Source organism: Castor canadensis, chromosome 5 (assembly GCF_047511655.1).
Source record: "Castor canadensis chromosome 5, mCasCan1.hap1v2, whole genome shotgun sequence".
NCBI lineage: Eukaryota > Metazoa > Chordata > Mammalia > Rodentia > Castoridae > Castor > Castor canadensis.
In genome coordinates, this window is record NC_133390.1 from 72,278,318 (window position 1) to 72,300,331 (window position 22,014).

General features: G+C 40.1%; 1 protein-coding gene across 24 annotated transcripts in view; it reads left to right on the forward strand.

Annotated features, from left to right (window-relative positions):
- Kalrn (kalirin RhoGEF kinase) overlaps positions 1-22,014 on the forward strand; it is a 660,017-nt gene that overhangs the window by 460,862 nt on the left and 177,141 nt on the right. For 6 of the 24 annotated variants that reach the window (XM_074073326.1, XM_074073328.1, XM_074073330.1 and 3 more), the window contains exon 34: positions 11,712-13,146. The exons of the other annotated variants lie outside the window; for them this stretch is intronic. In XM_074073326.1, coding sequence (XP_073929427.1) covers positions 11,712-11,774 — 63 coding nt within the window. In that variant the 3' untranslated portion in view covers positions 11,775-13,146. Of the gene's footprint in view, positions 1-11,711; positions 13,147-22,014 lie in introns of those variants that run through there. 24 annotated transcript variants of the gene reach the window in all.

The window sequence follows — 22,014 nt, forward strand, 5'->3', positions numbered from 1 at the left end:
TGTCTACTGAAGACCAGAAACTGTGGAGATTAGAATACACAAAAACAATCTCTGTCCTTGCACGGTCTTTAGTTCACCCCAAGTGTCATGAATGTGATAGTAGGGTGGCTATCTATATGTCACATGTATTTATGAAATGAGACAGTGTATTTATGCCAGCTGCTGTGCTAGGCATCAGAGAAGTTGCAAACATGAGTGTCAGATAAGATTCCTACTTACCACCAATATGCTACATTTTATACCACAAAGATACTTCTTTGAAAGAAAAATTTAGTCTGGGAACCAGGCTACATCAGAAGTGAAATTTGAGCTTCACCTTGAAGTTCATCTTCCTTTCTGTTCTCCTTTGCAACAATTTTGGCCCCAAAATAATTATTCAAATCATGGACAGTATGTAATAGAGTAGTGCCATTGATATAAAAAGAAATATTTTTTAAACGTAGAATTAGAATTTAAAATAAAAGAAAGGACTATTAGCTCTGTGCATGGACACTATTGAGAAGTTTCTTCTGCATTTTTGCCAAAATCTTCTTATTCTTACTTATACTCAGCTAATTAAACCCATTTTCCTTAATCATATACAGTCAAGGTTTTTAAAGTGAATTTTTGATGCATTAATACACAGTACAAGCCAGGTACCCATGGCTCACGCCTGTAATCTTAACTACTTAGGAGGCAGAGATTAGGAGGATTGTAATTTGAAGCCGTCCCAGGCAAATAATTCATGAGACCCTATTTCAAAAAACACTCATCATTTAAAAAAAGGCTGGTGGAGTGGCTCAAATGGTAAGGGTGCCTGCCTAGCAAGCATGAGGCTCTGGGTTCAAACCCCAGTGCCATCAATAAAAATAATAATAAAACACAGTATAAAATGTAGATATTTTTCTAGAGCTATTCTTTAAAATTATAAAAGCTCATATAATTGTTCTTTTAAAAAATTTAAACAAATAGTAGTATATGCTACATATTGCTTTATATTTTTCCATGTAATCTGCATTATCACTTTATAACAGGGTATGGAGCTGCTTCATTCTTCTTGATGGCTGCATAGTCAGTTACTTGCAGCACCATAATTTATTTAACTTCTGTTCTATTGATGGGAATGTGGGATGTTTCCAGTCTGTTGCCATTACTAACAGGTGATAATTAATATCTTTGTACCGATAAAATTTTTCACTTTTGTGAGTATATTATCAAGATAACAAGATAACTTCCTAGAAATAGAATTACTACATTAAAGGAAATATATCTTTTAAATTTAATAGAAATGTCAAATAACTCTGAAGTTATGCCAATGTTATGCCCTTGGCTGTATATGTGAGTGCCAGTTTCCCACAAACTTGCAATCTAATAGTTCATCAATATTTTGTATCTTTTCCAATCTGTTATCAGATACTTTTAAATAGTCCTTATTTATTTTTTGTTCTTGTATGTTTTATTTAGCTGCCAATATCACAACAATATTATTTCCTGTTATTTTTATTGAAATGTACAATATTGAATCTATACTATTACTAAATGAGAGTTATGGGCTGGTCTGATTAACTTATTTATTGAATTCATTCCTATTAAAAACATCTGATTTACATTAAATTTTTTAATTTTTCAAAATGTAAAATATATATGCTAAAATGAACAAACAGAACCAAACTAATTTAATGGTTAACTATAAAGTCAACATGCATGCTATACCATGCAGGCTATAAAATAGGACACTGTCTGCCTTCCAGAACCTCAGGGTGCCTCCACAGTCACAGCTCTGTGCTTGTCCCCTAGGGGAGACCACACTCCTGACATTCATGATAATTTTACTTACACTTCAATATGGCTGTTGTATGTGACTAGAATCATACCATGCATATTCGTTTGTGTCCTGCTTCTGTTCCTTAACATTTGGTTTTATGGGATTCATTCATACTGATGTGTAGAGTTGTTCATTCATTTTCATTGCTGCATAATATTCCATTCTATGAATATACCAAAATCTATTTATTCTGTGCTTGGAACATTGGGGCTATTGTGAACAATACTGCTGTGAATGCTTTTATATACATATCCCTGAGCACATGTTGCTCAGTTTCTTCAGGGTGTCAAACTAGGGTTGAAACTGCAATGTATATCTCTAGCTTTCCCAGGTAGTATCAAATGGTTTTTCAAAATACATATACTCCTACCAGTATATGTGAGATTTTCCATTACTTTGTATCCTCGCTGGCGGTTGATACTGTTAGACAGAAATTTTTGCAGATTTGGTGAATATGTTTTGATACCTGCTTCTGGTTTTAATTTGCATTTCTCTGATTGCTGATCAGGTAGAACACCTTTTCATACCCTTTACTGGGCCTTTGAATTTTCTCACTTATAGTGTCTCTGTCCAAGCCTTTTCTTTGTGTACATAGTAGGTTGCTTGGTGTTTTTTTTTTAATTAATTGCTGGTAGTTCATATATTCTGTATATTAGCCCTTTGCTGATTATACATGTAAGTATCTGTTCTCACTCTGCAGCTAGTTTTTTCATTCTGGTTTGTGTCATGACATAATAAACATAATACATTGGTAAGTTGGAGACCCATATGATGTGACATAGGCATTTCTTACACTTAGTATTTTGAAATATAGTTCACCATTTATGTCTCCACAGATAAGTGAGCATGAATATTTAATATATTATGTAAGTTTCTGTTAATCCCTAAGTACACCTCTGTTTGGATGAAGAATAAGAACTCATGGACTTTTTAAAAATGTATTTCTGGCTGGGGAAATGGCTCAAGCAGTACAGCGCCCGCCTAGCCAGTGTGAGACCCTGAATTCAAACCTGAGGACCACCAAAAAATGTTTTATGTGTTACATTTTACTCAGTACATTATATGACATGTCCTAGAGTTAAAGCAATGGAATATGTTAGAAAAAAAGGACAATAATCCCATTGGGTTTGTTACTTAGCTGTCTTGGCACACAGAGTCAAGATCTAGGAAGGAAGTCCTTAGATAGTAAAGCAAAAGACTTAGGCCCTCAAGAAGGCCTCTCAAATCTTAATTTTATACACAGTCCTTACAGTCTTACCCTCTAGTTACTCAGCCTCCAAGAGAATTAGGGGAGGAGAGAGTTACTGCTGTGAAGGAACACTTATTGTCACATGGGCTGAGCTATTGACAGCAAGGAGAACACAGAAAGCTAAGAAAGCAAGACTTGGTGGAGAAGTTAACTCCACCTTCTCTCTCATAGCAGTCTGCTGTTTGTTCTTGGTGCCTATCACTTTCAGTAATTATATAAATATCTGTGGTTTTGTGATTGATATCTCCACCAGAGTTGAAGTCCATGAGGACAGAACATGTTTGCTTTATACCCTCACTGGATCACAGGTCTAACAAAGTGCTGGTGTGAGGCACTTGATAAATATTTGCTAAATGATTAAATGAAGAACAAACAAATAGACACAAGGTAGTATGTTTGACATTTTGAGCAAGAAAGATCTAGAAATTGAGTCTAAATATAATTAAGAAAACAAAAGCTTCTAGTTTGGGAAGGTCAGAGGTGTTTAACACATTAGATGTTACTAACAAGGTAGAATTTATTGTGACAGAGTAGATGTTGAGAGTGGAGAGGAAGGTCATTCCAGATGGGTCAAACAGCAAGGGCGAAAGAAAAACATGCAATAAATTTCAGGCATGGAAAGTAAGTTTGCCCAGGTGACATTCAGGGTTGGTATGATACCTCATGGGAAATAAATGATCATTTGCATAGATCATGGCAGACATTCAACACTATCGAAGGAATGTAGTCTTACTTTATTGAGTAGTGTCCAAGAAACAATGAGGGGTTTTAGCATGGTTGTTACAGAATTGCTTTTATTTTCATCTTGATGTATTGCTGCTCCTTTTTTGTCTCATTCTTCCTCCGGAATTGTCTATTATCGTAGCCACAAAGCCTGAATATCCCCTTCATATGCACCTTCAGTATCCAGTTTATGAATTCTTCTCTTTCTCATATTATCAAACACTCCTTTTCCTCTGCCATCTAACGCTGTGTTACTTCATGCTCCTCCTGAGACTACCCTTGAACTATACCTCATTCTTCTTTCTTTACATCTTTACCTCACCTTCAACAATAGTTTTTGTTGCTTCACTTCTGACATCCATGACAAAACTCTAAGACTATATTTCCAAAGTGACTTTACTTCTAATGACACTCTCATGTTCATTCATTTGCCACATTTTTCCTAACTACCTCCTATGGGCTAGGTACTGTTCCAGGATGGAGATGCAGCAGTGAGACAAAACAAACCAATTCCCACCCTTATGTACACTGCATTCTACTGAAGACCCAGAAAACCAACAAACAAATACAAGGCCAAAGGGTGGCACAGTGAACTTGACCACTATTAGATGTTTCCAATTTAGTCCTTTCTTTTTCTCCATCTCAGCATCAGAACATTATTTCCTTTTCTCTCAAACCAGTAACCTGACATGACTTCCCTCTTTAGGGCAGAAACAACATCATTTCCCCAGATCTCCACCTTTGTACCTATGGGTACAGAGTCTCTGATAGCTAGTATGCTGTCAAGTCCTAAGAATGCTTCCTTCCAAGCTTCTGTCATACCACCCAAGTAGACCTGATTAACCTTTGCTTAAATTCTTTCTTCAGCCTCCCTGCTATCTGGGTTTTTGTGCCTGCATTTTATCTTTTCTACTGACACCACATTCATCTTCTTAAAACCTTTTTCATAATATCTTCCTGGTCTGTTAAAAGCCTTCAGTGGTACATTTACTTAAGATAAAGTACAGCCCCACCTCACACTATGTTTATGTAGTTTTCCCTCCGACATGTAATTCTTGCATAACCCACATCTGTTACACACACTTAATTCATCCTCATTAAGTTGAATCATAGGACCCTACTTTTGTGGTTCTAAAATGGATAGATATTGGCAATGTATATATTTCAACCTAGCTACACTTATCAGTTAGTTGGTTGCCTTGTATGACTTGCTCCTTTGCTACATTGTGCGTTCCTTGGTGAGTTTGTCTTAATCTTAGTGATGGCTGTATCTTACTGTCTTATCACAGTACCTGGAACATAGTAAGTGATTGTAGTTGATTGCTCCACCCAAGTATGCTTGGTCCCACTGTTTCCATCTCCTGTACTACCCTCTGACCTGGCCAGATCACATGCGCCCATCTCATTGCCAAACTGACTCTCATCTCTTTCATTTCCAGAAAGGCTCATTGCCTCCCCACATTAAACCATGCCCCTACTACTGCCGAACCACCTGTACTGATATTACCACTCCCTCCTCAGAAACCAAATACATTCTTTTGTATTTGGGGCACATACATGTTTTACTTTGCATATGCCACATTTCTTAGCATGAAAATACTCTACACAATGAGTTGATTAGTCTCTGTTCCTGGCCCTTATCTTTCACCCATACCATATTTCTAGATGTCCATGGCATAACCACACTTGGATGACTCTGTACTCTGCTTTCCAGAACTAAAACCACACCTATTATTCACCATCTTCAAGACATCTTCAGCTGGAGTCTCATGTCTCCCACTCATTCTTTATCCTCTTCCTCAAGTAGCTTTCCATCAGAGCACTACAGAAATCCCTCAGCTGGCTTTATGTCATTATGTAATATGGAAGTTCTGTCCCTGGGAGCCTTTGGGGAAGAAACATGTCTCCCAAACCAATGTTGGATTTTCCAGAACCTAGTGCCTCCTGAAATCCAGCCATTCTCTCTGGTCCTAAACCTCTTCTCTCTGGTATATTTGCTATCATCTTCACTAAAACACAATATCTCTCAATTCATATCTTTTGCCTGCCATCCTATACTGCAGTATAGGTTATACCTCAGTTCTTTCCTGTCCAAACTTAATTTCCCATCCAAACTTATTTCCTGTTCTGATAGACAAATTTCTGACCTCAGGAAGAATGCTGCTGGAATACATCTCCAGCATTGTTGGGATGGTTCTAGAGTCCTTCCCACAGCACTTTGTAAAACAGTATCTTCTTCCAGCTTGCTATTGTTTCCCATGGATGAATTTTTGACTCAGCTACTGAATCATCGCTAGATTCCTGAGGACAAGGTTCATGTTTGATACTTTGTGTTACCTGTAGCACACAGAGATAGAGCTAGGCATTCACAAAAAGTGCTCAAAAGGAATTGTTTGAATGACCATGCTTTATGAATGTATCTTCTGCTTGTATATATTTATGAATGTATGTATGTTTAAATGTGTTTCCCACACACATTTTAGAGGAGGGTTATATTGCTTTTCTCTGGCCATTTGGCCCTTGACTATATAAACTAATAAGTGCCGTGCTCCAAAAGCTTATGACTATAGCTGGCATAGGTGCAGAACTAATACGAGTTGAGGCCTGGAGTTACTTTTCTTTCCGACCTGTTTGGGGTCCATTTTTTCTCTCTCAATATGAAAGCCTAATCTTTCTTTTAACATAAAAGGGAAATGTGTATGTGTACATATGTGTGTATTTGTGCTCGTGTGTCCATATACACATGCATATGTATATGCATGTACATATATACATATATGTATATATGAAAGAAATACACCAAAATGTAAATTACGGTTATTTCTGATCAGTGACCTTTTCCAATTCTCTACAGTAAAACAATCCTTTTGTTAACAACAACAAAAAAACAAACTAATAGGTATTATTTTTTAAAGGCTAGGAAGGCACTAGATAACTGCTGAGGTCTACCCTCTGCATTAACCAAGGATGCCTAGTAGGGAACAGGCAATCTGTTTCTCCTCAGTGTCTCAAAGTTTAAGAAGGTGACCAGAGAGTGAACTGGGACTGACTTGCAGATGGGTCAAGGTTGTGAGCTGAGGAACTGGAAACTTTGGTTGGGAAGGCCAGGAAGCTTGGACTGCAAAAGAAAAGAGAAGGAAAATCCAGGAGGCAGAAGGGTGGGATGAGAGGGGCCTGAAACATACTTCAGGGTTTCCCCCAAACTCGGCTATTTAGAGATTTATGGGAAAGTTGAGGGAAAGCCTGAAACATACTTTCAAGTTCATGAAGAGATCTCACAAAACCGTATGCCATTGGGGAGAGAGGAAGCATGTTTCAAATTTGGTTTTAGCCCTTGGTGACTCCAAGAGGGACTTCCAGAGTGACTCTAAGTGGGACACTGGACCTGGGTCAGGAGGGCACAGAGGGCTTGTAGTAAGGAACTCAGTGGCTACTATACAGGCAGCAAGGTTTCAGATAAAAGGCAACACATCATGAGGTCAAGACCTCTCTCCTCCCTTTTCTACCCCCTTCCTCCTCACTCATAGTCTAAGGACAGAGGGAACATTTTCTGATAAAGAGGCTGTTTCTAACTTCTCTAAACTTGGAACAAAAAAATTACATGAAGGAAATATTTTCAAGGCTATCTCTTTCACACTGCCTAGGTCCAGAATTTACTCATAGGGTTCTCTAAGCAGAGGGAAAAATGGAAAGAGGAAAAACAGGGAGCATAATATATCCTGTCAGGTGATGCGGTGTTCTGGACGTGGGGGTGCCTGGCCCTGTCACTAGTAAGGTACCTAACAGGTGGGCATAGCCCTGCACCTCTCTGAGGCCTTCCTGCTCACCACCAGGCTACTCAGCCAGCCACTCCTTACTCATTCCCTCCTTACAGAATGCATGATGAAGAGCCCTGGGGTCAGCATGAGCAGAACACATGTTAGGTCCCAAAGACTTCAGGCAGAATAAGATACATGAAAGAGCACATAGGAAGTCACAAAAATCAATCTTTGAAAATAGCTGATCTGAAAATACGTTTTTGTGGTGCTAGTGTCTTCTCTCTATGCACTATTCATTATTTCTACTGTGTATGTCAGTTTTTAATTCTGATGGCTATATCAAGAATTCCCAGTCTGGTCTCTGGTTTGAAACTTGAGGTAGAGAAGGGCTCTCATCAACCAGTTAATATGATATTTGCAGAGTTCCCTGTGTATAATAGAGGAACACAGACAGAGCACACACAGTCCCCTCCAGGACAAAATCCCCTCCCTATCCCATGAGACAGATACAGTCCTTTCCCTGAGAAGTCATTGCTGTGATTGGGCAGGCAGAGAAAAGCACACAGGTTGTCTGCAGGAAGGCAGGCTCCTGAAGAGCATGAACAACGTGAGGCTGACAATCCTTCAAGGTAAGTATCATTCCCCTCGTTTTGCAGATGACAGATTTCACAGGAGAATGTCACTCAGAGAGGTTAAATAAGTTACCCAGGGTCACACAACCAGAAAGTGCAGAGCTGAGGTTTGAACCCAGATCTTTTTGAGGTATTCTATACACACTGCCTAAAACCAATAAAGAAAACCATTGGATGATTCAGTTAAAAACTCACAAAACAACATTTGGACTCAAATAGTATTAATTCTATCATTTCGACTCAAATAGTATTAATTCTATCATTTCTTCCTCCTAATCAACTGAATGAAACTTATCTGAATTTAAAAACCAAGAACATTCCATGTTAATGTTCTGTATAATGTGTGTATCAATTCTTCTCTGTCTTCTATGCCTAGTGGAACATGGCATGAGTTAGGATGTATGGGAGGCTGCTTATTGCATCTTAGCCATAGGAGTAGCTGCCTGAGTGGTTTCCTAATCCCTCAAAATGAAACATTGCCAACAGACGGTCAAATAAATTACAGTTAAGAACACTGTTGACCACATGCAGTTAAGATTCACTTAAAAACCTGTTGCAAAATAGCTGCCTCCAATTCTTTGTAGAAGAAGAAATAAATACATCTCCCATTTGTGGCTGTTTTTTATCTCACTAGATGTGTAATGGTATTTCCTGTGTGCCCAGTGACTACAGAACATCTCAGTTATAACCCAGGAAGCTCTTATTATGAGAATGCAAATGGGGCCGTGGAATGTTTAAAAAAAAAAAACTCATATGAAGGGGTCTATACCTGATTAGGAGGAGATGGGGTAATCTCAACATAAACCTAACCAAAAAAATAAAAGGAAGAATGCTGAGGAGGTCTGGTTAATAAAAGCCACTGTCCTATAAAGTGAGTCTCACTCATTCTTGCTTCTTGTAGAAAATGCCAGACAAGTGCTTCTGGATGATGTATGCTGGAATATGTGAGTTTAGTCACAATGTGGCAAACACACATTGTCCAAGGATGGAGTAGTCAGAACAAAGAACAAGCTTCTGCATTCAGTAGTCCAAACCAGGTGACCCTTAGAATTACTATATTTCAAAAGGCTAATCCAAGGACAAAGGATGATTGGATAGGGAATATAGGTGTGACTTTTAAGCAGATAGCTGTTTTCTAAATAAGAAAGATCATTAGCATTTCCAAAAAATGTAATGGTCTCTTTTTCATACTTCCACTTAAACTTCTTCCACCAGTCTTTGCCACATTTTAAGTTTTTTTATCTCAATGACATCACGAATTTTAAAGTTAAGAACTGTGCAGCCAAATCTTGGTAATACCTGCACATAGCAATCCCAGCCCTGGGAGGCAGAGGCAGGAGGATCACGAGTCTAGGCCAGCCTGGGCTGCATAGTGAGACTTTAACCCCACATACAGACCAAACAAAAAAAAAATTAAGAGCTATGCATTAGTGTTCACTCTTTTTTTGGAAATACCAACTGGGCTATATAAAAATAATGGCTTGCTATGCACACTTGTATGTATTTTCTTAGGGCTTTGGGGAACAAGTATTTAGTTTGCCTACATGGGCTTATTTCATGGATGGCTCATGCAACAAACTACCATCAGACAGATTTGCAGGTGCACAGAGACAATCATAACTTGAGGTTTAAAGGGTATAAGGACTTTTTTATAAAATGGATGCATATAATAAAGTGACCCAAACCACTTCAAGTTAGGTCCTCAGGCATAAGAGAGATAGATCTCTTATGTGAGGGATAGAAATCTTTGAATCAACCAGCATACAAATGCACAAATATCATTTAGCAGATGGATTTCCCTTTAAAAGAGGTACCTTTGGGGTCAAATGGATTTCCCTTTAAAAGAGGTACCTTTGGGGTCAAACAAACCTCCATTTGGAGCTTCCTCGCCTCCACTTGCCAGTTGCATGATCCTGGGCAGGACCTCTCCAGACCTTGGTCTGCAAAATGAAGGCAATGACATTACCCATCCCAGAGGGCTGGTCATACGAAATGCAGACTATCTTAAATGACGAACATCAACACTCAACACTTTGCCTGGCACATGGTAAGCACCCAGTAATTTATTAACTATGGATAACAAATAAAAAGCAGAATGTCAAATTCAGTATTTATAAAACTATGAAATTCTGCAATTAAAATAATTTCTCTAGACCTTATAGCACATTAATCTGCTAACCTGGGAATGACAGCATATTATGGTGTGAGGAACTAGCTAATCAGGACAGCTGATCCATCTCCCTTGTTTGTGTAGTATGATATGTTACCAAGGAAAATGTGATTTTAAATTCTTGAACCCCTTTTGCCTTGGTGCAAATGAGCTCATTGGGCACTCGGGGGGACTTGACCATGAGTGACTTCACATGTGATGTGTGTAGCTCCTGGCTTTCTTCAGAATTTCATCTCTCTTCTCCATTCTGGGTGTCCCCTACCTTCCATGGAGTTCAGGGTAACTACCATTGCAGTTTGATGCTGAAACATTCTCTCTGGCTGAAACAGTTTTTATCTGTCTGGAGTTCTTACTGGGGGAGTTTCAGACTGGACTCCTCATTTCTGTATGACAAGCTCATGGAGACTTTAAATTCATGGAGCTGAGCCCCAGTCAAATGTAAGATCATATTCTTACTTATCCTGAACTTTTCTCTTACTTAGGAGCCATTGCTATTTAAAATATTTCACTACTTCAATGTACTAGAAATTGACTTTCTTTGAGGGACCATTCATCTTAGAAAACATTGACTCATTGTTTCATATGGCCCAGTGTAGATGGTGTAAACCACACTGGAACCCGACAACCAGGTCTGTAACATGGCTGCCCAACTCATTCTCTCACCCACTCAGTAATTCATTCCCTCAACCAGCCTTGTGGTCACCCCAAACCAACCACATGCCTTAGGAAAATTATAGATTGCCACATGTCATGGGCCCTGGAAACACCTGAAGTCATGAATTTTAAGGCCATTACTGCCAAATATCTACTACATTAGTGGACAGACTTTTCTGTTTCTTTCCTCCAACTGAATATTATGGCAAGACTTACTGGTAGATCATAGCAACCCTAAAAGATTTTAAGCAAGAAAAAGTAACAAAAAGGGTATGAAGTAATCACTGCCACTTGAACCTCCTGTTTATTGCATCTCTGTCTATATTGTTCCTGGCTCTACTCCCGCCATGTCTGTGTCTAGGACATTGGGAGGCCACTGCAGACTGGCCCACAGGGGTCTCATGGGTTGAAAGGATCTGAATTTGAGTTGTGACACAGTTAGCAAAAGTGGCCATTCAGTGATCTTCACCTGGATCCTGGTCCCCACTGGCTTCTTCTGAACTTTCAGAACAAGGAATGTCTTATGGACCTCTGCTTCCTCCTTTCCCTCCTCTGAAAGAATGACTGTGTTCTCCAGGTTGCACTCTGTGCATTGGGTGACTAGGAATACAGTAGGTTGCACTGATGATTTAACTCTGTTTTCTGTAAAGGGCTATGGGATCTCATGCAAAGTTTTGCAAAGTCATACGCAAATCACAGAGCCCAGCCCTTTTCTTAACAGGATGGCAACCTTGTTCCTCGGTGGCATCTGGGACCTGGAGATCCTTTCTCCACTTACGTTTAGCGCGCAACCTGGGACTTGTCCCTGCAGCTCACCGGGTTAGCCGTGGCGCCGTTGGGACCTCCCACCAGGACTCCAATCACCCACCTCTCTTGAGACTGCTCCTGGCAGGGCTGGTATGGGGTGCAGCCTTTGCTCACAGGGCGACATGTTCCAAGCAAAATCTGCCCACCTGGGCCATGGGCTCACCCCGGGCCTCCCTGCGTCTCTCCTGGGTGCAATTTGAGGTTGCTGAGCTTCTCTCCAAAGTCTAAAATGGTGGGGAAATAGAGACTGTGAGAGGCCCCAGGGCCCCATGTACTTCCCCCAGCTCCCAGTCTGAACACCAAGAACCCCCAGACCCTCACTGCCCACAGGTGAATACATAATTAGAGGGGCACACTTGTCTATGGAGTCTTTCTTCAGGTTGAACATTATATGAACACTAGCCCCCAATCCAGAAAAACCCATCCTTCTACTCTAGCTTGCATCTCCCACACCCTGAGAAAGAGGGTTGAAGAAGAAGGGATGATTTATGGTAGAAATGATGAGGGCTAACTCTAGCCTTTCCCAAACATTGGCAGCAGCCACTTCCTCAACAAGTTTTCTATTGGCTTCATTCTCCCCAAGGTTGTTACGGTTTTCTCCCTCCCCTCTACCCTCACTCTCTTCTGAGATATCTGGTGCAAAGACCACCCTTCCAGCCAGCCTCCATTTGCTTCAAGTGATCCTGTTGGTGGGGAGTGGGTGGAAAATGTGAGAAATATAAATGAAACAAACTGGCCACGTGTTGATAATTGTTGAAAGCAGATGATGGGTTCGTGGGTGTTCATTATACCATTCTCCTCACTTTGTATATGTTTGCAATTTTTCATAATAAAATTTTTTAAAAGCCCTTCAATTTCCACAACACTCGGGAAAATCCCAACCCCTAACACAAAGTTTCCTGGAAATCCTACACCAAGGCAAGAGGCAGAGATGATTCCATTTCATATATACACTTATTTTCTAACCCTTTTTTTAAGGCCCCTGCTTTATTTTCGATAGATTAAATCTTATTTCTAAGAGATCCTGAAGTTGGGCTCACTTCCCAGGCTGGGTGATGGGGGAGGGCAGGGAAAAGGATTCCTTAAAAGTTTACACTTCCATGTATCTCACAATCTTATTGTGAGGCTGTGATTTGTTCAGTGTTCTGAACTTTGCGAAGGATATGTGCTCTCAATGCAAAGTGTCATTCTCTGGAATTGCACCTGGCTCAGGAAAGGACTGTCTTTGTACTTGAATTTAAATCCAATGGAGAACCTTAACACGGGCATTTGCATGACTGAGAATTGCTGCTGTCTCTTTTCCGTATGTCACTTTCTTGAATGTGTTCTAATAAAATGATTCTAAAGCAGGCTGTTGATATATAGTGATTTATAAATACTTTCTGTTGAGCACTGAGGCCCTTAATTCTCTGCCAAGAATCCACCCCATCCCACTTTCCTGAAAGATCTGTCAAGCTGGGGACAGATGCATAGAGTGTGCATCTGACATGATGGTGGCACCACTGCAATTGCAGTCACTAATAAGGATCATATCAAGCACAGCAATTTTGTGTTCTGGTTGCCTAGAAACAGAATTTGTTTTCCAGAACGAAGATGATCATATGTAGATGAATGTGGTGGGGGAAGGAGGGAGGCAGGGCAGGACTAGGAGTATAATTCATTCTACCAGAGAGGGAACAAAGTGCAAGGGTAGACAAAGTCAACCAAAACGAGATGGGTCAAGTTAAACTTGTTTTATGCAGTGATATATGTGATAGGTCTCAGCACTTTCAAATGAGAATCATTGTTGATTTTTATTTTCAGAATTGTACCTTTTGATGATGATATCAAGCCATTTCAGGTTACAAATCTCATTAGGCAAGCTGATACATTTCCAAAAGTAAATGTTTTGAACACTTCTTATCCTAATCCTTATGTCCCGTCAACCAAGACTAGCTAGAGAACTTCCATGACCTAGTAACAACTTAGGTCAATTCTTTGGTGAAGGAGACATTGTTAAAAACCTCATGGCCTAAAGACTTTGTGAGGGGGAAGGCAGAACCAGACAAGGAAGTTTCCATTTCCTGAGCACCTTTCCCTTCCCAGATCCCAGGAAGACACTTCCATACTCCTGTCATTTTCACTGCCATCCAGAGAGGCAGGCAGTCTTGTCTTTATTTTCCAGATGAAAAAACTGAAGCTAAGAGAAGTAAGTAACTTGACCAAACCCATGCTTTTCCAAACCACCAGGCTGTTGACCAGGCAGCCAGCCTGGGCTCTTCCCTTGTACACCTCCTACCATGGTCCACATCAGTGAATGTGCAGCTATTTTGCCCTAAGGATACAGATTAGCATTCTGCTCCTTCCTGTGGGATTGAAGAGGTCTTCCAAGCCAGGGTCTTTGCAACACACTCCATGCACCTGTGACATGGTTGTGTAGAGCACAAGCCAGTGAGGATGAAATCACAGTTGGTTTTCATAGGGATTTGTTTACTCAGCAAGTATGTGTCAAGTGTCTCCAAATGCTGTGCATTTTTTATAAAGTAAGTGAGCAAACAGTCCCTGTTCTTATGGAGCTTAGCAGTAGAGAACACAGGCATTAGTCAAGTAACACATAAATGGATAGGTAAGAACTAGAAGGGGCCTGGAGAGCATTAAAATGAAACCAAGATCCACAAATGCTATTTGCCCAAACAGTTTTCTCAAGACCGTATAGTAAGCAGGGGGCAAAATAAGGACTAGAACTTATAACTCCAGACTTTTATTCTTATACTTCTTTTCCTACTATGTCACACTATTCTGTTGCATAGCTACAGACTACCTCTAGCCCAGCCAGGCATATAAACATGTCAGTCGATCAAGATACTACCCCCCTTTCTAGCAAAACCAGAATTTTGAAATGATAGGGTAGTGAGCTAAACCCCTGAAGATGGCACTGACCAGAGCCTTATTTGCAGACTTATCTCAGAGACCAAAGCAGGAAGAGAGAGGCAAATCTCCATTTTGTAATGACACTGCCTAAGAAGGAGGTGTACAGGGGCTTTGGTGTTTCGGTCTGGCCTGAATAAATTTTCCCATCTTCCAGACTAAACAATCATTCATTCACTTATACTTATTGAGTTCATACTAGATGCCATGCACATTTCCCAGAGCTAGGGATACATCCATGAACAAAACAGACTGCCCTTGTGGAACATACATTCTCACTGGGAGAGACAGGCAATAAAATAAGTGAGTAAATAATACATCAAATTAGGAGTTGACAAATGGTACAAAGAAAAATAAATCAAGAAAAGAAGGCAGAACATACCAGAGGTAGGGATGCATTTTTAAATAGAGAAATGATATATTGGGGTCATTATAAGTATATGAATTAATAGGTTATAAATACATCTCTTTTGAGGTGGCAGACATACGCATTTAACATAATTGAGCACGTTGCTTTGGGCCCAGTTCTAAATAATGTGTTTGGAAAAGTCCCCAAGCTGCTTCCTATGGTACATCCCAGCTAATGCCTGATTCCTAGCTTTCCCTTTTCTCCTTTGGGCTAAAGCAGTGATTCTCAAGCTTGAGTATGTACCAAAATCACCAGAGGGCTGGTAGAAACACAGATTTCCAGGCTCTACCCTAGTTTGTGATTCAGTAGATCTGGGGTGGACACATGAATTTGCATTTCTAACAAATTCTCAGGTAATACTGATGCTACTGGTCAAGGGACCACACTTTGAGAACCACTAAGTAGTTATAGCTAGAAACTTCCTGTTAAAATGAAACTAGTACATGGGAATGGATGTGCCCATTTATTAGGATGTATGGGTATTATCAAAGTAACTGTCCTTGAAAAGCAGAACTCTTAAGAAATAGGATTTTTTTAATGGAGTGCATTTCAGAAGCCACATTCCAAAATGCCAAGCATTGAGAATTTGTCTGGAAAAGGAGTTGTCAATAATATTTCATTGTTTGTCTACCAGTGCTTTTCATTTTCATATCTGTAATACTTCTACAAGCCCTTCTCTCCATTACTTCTCTTGACCAGTTAACTTTTTAGGTGGGCAGGACAGGTTTCATGATTATATTTTATAGATAAGAGAATTAAGACACAAAGAAGTTATATGGCCTCCCATAGACCATCAAGTATAGGAATTCCAGTTGCCTTGCTCCAAAACCAAAGTTCTTCTCACTTAACCCTCTTCATAACACTAGCTATAGCACTGTCCTGGGGCAACTACCCTGTGTTGTTGAGATCAAGTTCTTATAGTTGCTCTTTGCCTCTTGCTTTGTTCAAAATTCCACTTGCTGCAAGTAGGTTATTGACACGAGTGATTAACAGTGACAAGTATTAGGCCCTGAATAAGTTTCCTCTGCCATAAACACATTTCTCCTTGTCTCCTGCCAGGTATTATACAGAGAAAATGCTAACTCATTTTATTATTAGCTTGAGCTAGAACTAATCATTATGAAAGCAAACCTGATGGGGAAAGCATATATAATACTTTCCAAAGGCAAATAAAAATGACATTTTGATTATATGTACTATTGCTTCTATTCCATTAGTAGAGATAATTGAAAGTTTTCTGTATCACTAAAACACATAGCAAAATGAAAGTGGATTTTGTTAAATCTGATGACTGATGAGTCACATTCGTAGGCATTTAAATATACACTTCCCCCAAAATAATGGAAATAAAGAATAAAATCCCCCTTCCCAGTACTTCCTCTCTGGTCATTTTCTCCATTCCTGCACTGACTTCTCATGGTGAGAGAGGTATCTCCCTTCAGCTTCCATATGATCTTTGAGTATCCAGGAGCCCAAGGTTTCACAAGCTTAATTTCTAGAACATCCTTCATCTGTCTCACAAACCACTGATACCCTAGTACCTTCCTCCTCACACTATACTGCCATCAGTACCACTAATGTATTCAATAAACATTTAGTAAGTACTACTAAGCATCAAACCCTGTTAAGAGCCAGTGATGATTCTCTGAAAATGAATGAGAAATAATCCTATCTTAAAAGTGAATAACAGAGTCACTCTCTAAATCACATAGAATAACCAACATTCAGGTATATTCTAGATGTGGATCATAGTTCCATGGGAGTTGCTCCCGGTCTTCATTCTCTGTACTCTCTGTATGCTCAAAAGAACTTAACTAATAAGTTATTTCAGCTTCAACATAATATATCTATTGGGAAAGACAATATACCTGGGGAAGAGAAAGGTGGAATAGGGATGAAGCAGTAGTCTGGAGCTCTAGGTAACACAGAGATAGGTATGTATCGGTAGCTCGGAAGCATCGCAAGCAGGAAGCACTCTAGTATCTGCTGTGTATATTCCACATGTTGACCATGGAAATTAAATATATGTGGGTTATCAATCTTGGAGGATTAAAAATCCATATTGATGGAAGATCCGGTGTGAACATGTTTTGCTGAGATTTAGACTCCAACGTGTTCTAAGAAAATAACTCTTCCTTAAAAAAAAAAATTCATGCCAACTGCAGCACAGGGAATGAGCATGTAAGAACACAGGTTGCATTATGGAGAGAGTGGGATGCAAAGGATTCAACTAGCTCAGTCAGTGTCAGAGTTCTTGAGAGGAGATTCAGACCATGAGCCAACAATGTGGATGCAGGTGTGTATGTGTGTGCACACAAATACGCACAGGAAATGTGTTTCAGGACAGTAGTAATGATTTTTGAGGGTGTAAATCCTCTAGGTAAAGTCCAAATTCATAATCTAGAAAGGAAGACAAGTTTGGAAAACCAAAAGTGCAACAGGAAATGGAGGATGAGATTATAGTTCTGGTGACCACTAACAGACCTTTTTCCCTTCTATCTAAATTGGGCCACCTGAATGTGGAGCAACTTTCACTCTCTTGGCAATGCAGAGGTACTGCCTGGGTTCTCATACCACTCTTCTCTAGTCTGGGCTTTGTGACTAGTAGAATCCCAAGTCAGGGGTTCAGAGCAGATATGCATTTGGTCCTCGGATTTGTCTTTTGAGACCTATTTCTACCAGCTCTGCCTGTCCTGGCACTTGAGAGTTTTTCAGCCCTGGTGCTATGTCTAAACCTACCAATAACCATCAAGGGCACTAGTGACATGATAATACAGCTGTGCCTGCCATGGGTGGGTTTGGCCATTGATAGTGGTAGCCACAGGGAGAACATGGAGGCCCAGAAATAAAATGATGGGGTAGGAGTCTCTTTGTATTTGCGTTTGAGTTTCTGGGATGGTAGAATAAAGAGTGTTATTCTGTTTATAAGGATATCTAGGTATTCTGTTGCCTATCAATGGAGACCTTTTAATGGTCCTTATACTTAAGTGCAATGTGACGTTTTTAGGTACTTCTGTGCTTACTTCTGCTGGGTAGTGGTTAGGGCATGCATCAAAGTAAAAGATGTACCAGGGTAGGGTGGGGATTAAAATATAGTTGATGTAAAAGAAGATGTTATTCATGTGGCAGTCCCTCTGAGAGTGACCTATAAAGGATGGCACTCTCCATGTTCTGGAATCTCAGATTCACTAGGACTTACATGGGCATCTTGGCCCTGAGAGGAGCAAGTTGGTAATAAAATTGATTTCTATGGTTGACTTTTTTCAAGGCCACCTGGAAACTAGCAACGGAAATAGGAGGCTTTGTACTTCTCAGACTCTTCCTGTTCTCATTTGAAATTGAAGATTCTGACATGTTGTTTTACTTTTTGGTATTTCTGAAACTATCCAACCAGCAAACTTATTGAAAAGCTGTAAATTATAACACTCAAATCCAGGCCGTCACAAGTGACCTAAGTACTCCCTATCCTCTTCAGGGCCACACAGGCAGGCTTAGGGAGGAATAGGTTATTAAAGAGAGGCCCCTTGCAGTGTCCAATTGACTGGTTGGTGTTGCAGAATAAAAATGGCAAAATTCCAGCATAGTAGCATAGCAAAAGGCTGCTTTAGGGCCAGACATGCACAGCCCTTTAGGAGACACCATCACACCACAACCCAGCATTTCTGGCTTCTGAGGAGTGAATGATTCAGAAATTAAAGTGAGAGGATAATTTCACCAATGAATCTGATGGGATTGCAAACTTACTTAGATCATCACCACAGCCAGTTGTCCTTCATGCTCCAGACTTCAAAAAATCTGTATAACTGCTTTCTTCTAGATTAAATGTTTTATTTAAAAAATATGCTTAGAACAAAGTAGAGTGGGGTGCAGAGGGTTGAGATAGAAGGTATCAATAATGACATTGAACACAATCTCTTTGGTAAATCATTAACATGGGGGAGGAATGTTAAGTGTTATACCCAAAATAATGTAAATTATTTAGGTTCTGGAAAGTCCCATAACTATCAGGAGACTATTGGAATAGCTAATAGGGCCTTCTGGAGTTAACGAGGAGGTCATTTGTGCACAAAATAAGAGAATGACTAATAATTAGTGACTCTCAAGAAGTGCTAGGCACCTATCATGTTCGTTCATTTGCTATCCAACAAATATTTATTAAATACCTACTGTGTGTCAGGTACTATGCTAGACAGCAGAAACAAACACACACACACACTCATTTAAAAAAAACATAAGAATTCTTACCTTCTTGGAGCTTTCATTCTAGTAGGAATATAGACAAATAGGTAAAATATTTTTAAAAGGCCAGGTGATAACAACACTATAGATTAAAATACAGCTGTAAATGGAAGTAGCAAGTGTAAGGAAGGGGTGAGGGGAGAACCTGAGTTGTGATAACAGATAGAAGGATAACAAAATTAGTCCATATGGTCTCAAGGCAGATGGTGGTAATGAGGCTGTGAGTGTTGGAGGAGAGAGAGGAGTGGGGTTTTTCTAGAAGTACACACAGGTTTTTAGAAATCTCTCTTCATTACTGCACACAAAAACCATGAAGACTTGGGGAGGAGTAATTTTACCTAGGAGGGCTGGGGATGTAGTTCAATGGCAGAGTACTTGCCTAGCATGCATGAGACATTGGGTTTGCTCTCCAGCAATGTTTGAAAAAAAAAGAATTATCTGAGTGCAGGCAGGAGCTCTCAGGTAAGAGCTCCCTCCATCTTCATACCTCCATTGGAGCCAAGAGGATGCCCAGGAATATGCCCTGGCATGACTCCTGGCCTCCACCAGGAGTCAAGGAGAGCCTGGTCTAGGTGAGGGAAAAGTAAGAAGGACCTCACTTATGGTGCGGTTTACAACCGTCCAGTTTACATCAAGGTTTGATCCAAGTTCTATATGAATCTGGGAACCAAGAACTCAAGGAAAACAGTGCTCATAAACCTCTAGCAGCTCAGAAGGGCAGTGAAGATTCTGAGCAGTATGGCAAAAGTATTTGTTTTGTGCTTAGTATGTTTACAATATTAATTCCCTTTGCTTACTTCCCTTCAGTCCCAGCAGACTGCAGGGTCCCTCCAGGCTAGGTTAATAAAACGTTTGGCAGCTACAGAAAGCAGTTTCCATCTGTGCCTATTTGGAGACCCACCTCAGTCACCAGGACAAAGATAGAAAAGGTCCATTTTGCTTTATCATAAACAGAATGGGGCCCCAGGAGGCCCTGTAAAGAGGTGCAGGAGTTCAGGTTAGAGTCTTGAGGTTGTAATTCATATAGAATCTGTTCCTTTGGCCCAAGTAATACCTGTGCTCAGCCTAGATCCAGGTCCCTGCCAGCAGGAAGATGGCTAACTCATAGTTATAATTGTAGCTTCCCTATTTCCTCTCCCCAAACCTCATTTAGGGCTCCCTAAACTCATGTAGCAGGCTTGAGACTTAAGGAGAATCTGGCTTTCTTCTCTGAGCTTCATCAGTTTGTGCCCACAGTGTTTGAGGCTAAAGCAAATGAGAGGGGAGTTCAGGGTACCAGGACACACACACCCTCCCATTCATTGTGTAAAAGGCCCTATTTAATGCTAAGCCTTAGCTCTAAAGAGACACATTCTAAGTCCAGGAGATTGTCTGCGATAACTGTATGTGACATTGGTTAGCCTCTCCAGATAAGGGCTGCATAGAACAAGTTCATCCAAGTTCAGGTCCTGGTACAGCAGCAAAGTGATATAAAAGCAAACAAAATCACATTCTGTGGCTGTGGGAAACTGAATGTGACATTTGGTTATATTCTGTTTTCTTGAATCAATACATATGCCCAACAGAGGGTTTCTAGCCATACGTGCTATGGATGCACCATCTTCTGGCTTGCCCTGATAAAATTTTAATTTCAATACTGACTCAGACCTTATCTGTGGAATGCAAATCTTTTCAAGTTATACATAGATGTAAATCATTACCTGGATGAAGAATCAGTACAGTCCTATAGGACCTGTGTTCGATCATGCTAATAATTTGGTCATTATTGCCACAGTGTAAGTTCTGTATGGGCAGAGATTCTTGTTGGCCTTTTTTCACCACTACATCCCCAGTCTATACTAGTGCCTGTTACATTGTAGTTACTGTAAGTACAATTGCATCATATGGAGAGTAAGTGTAATCTCTTTGATGCTCATTATTCAATATTCTCTGTATTCAGAGAGAATCATTATCCATTTTTAGTGCAACCAGACAGGTAGCGAAAGTACCTCTGTTGCATTACCAGGGGGTAGGAAGGCATTCTGCAGAATAATGTCATACTTGGCATAAGCAAATAGCATGTTCCTTGGGCTCCAGATAATGTAGGACTAGAAGACAGGTTTGATGCACAATGTGATAGGCAAAGCTACATCCAGGATTGAAGATCAGGACAAGTAAACAGGGAGGGCAATTGAAAACCTAGTAAAGAATATCCAGTCAAAGAAGCCACAGTCAAAGGAGCAAGTGGACAGCAGAAGTCCAGGTATATAGTTAGGTGTGGGAAACTGCAGTGTGGTTTGGCCAATGATGATTCAAGGAATTCTGCTAAATGCCAGCTCCTTCTCTCAACACACTTTTTATTTCATTATCCTCCCATGAGTTTTAAATGTACCACTTGATTTCTGGGGTTCTGTGGGTCATTTCTAATTGAGAATGGCAAATAGGAACATTGAAAAAGTAAAAGCACCAGGGGCAGGAGCAATGAACAGGAAAATAAACCCAACAGAGCACATGTTCAAAAAAAAAATGAAACAACTGTTATGAGAAGTCACATTTGAAAAATGTCTCTTATTTGGTTTGCTTCACTGAATTGGTTGCCAATGAGAGGGACTTAATTTCCAAAAACAGTGTTGATTGAGCATGCACTTCTCCTCTCTGCCCTGCCCACCCCCATGCTCATGGT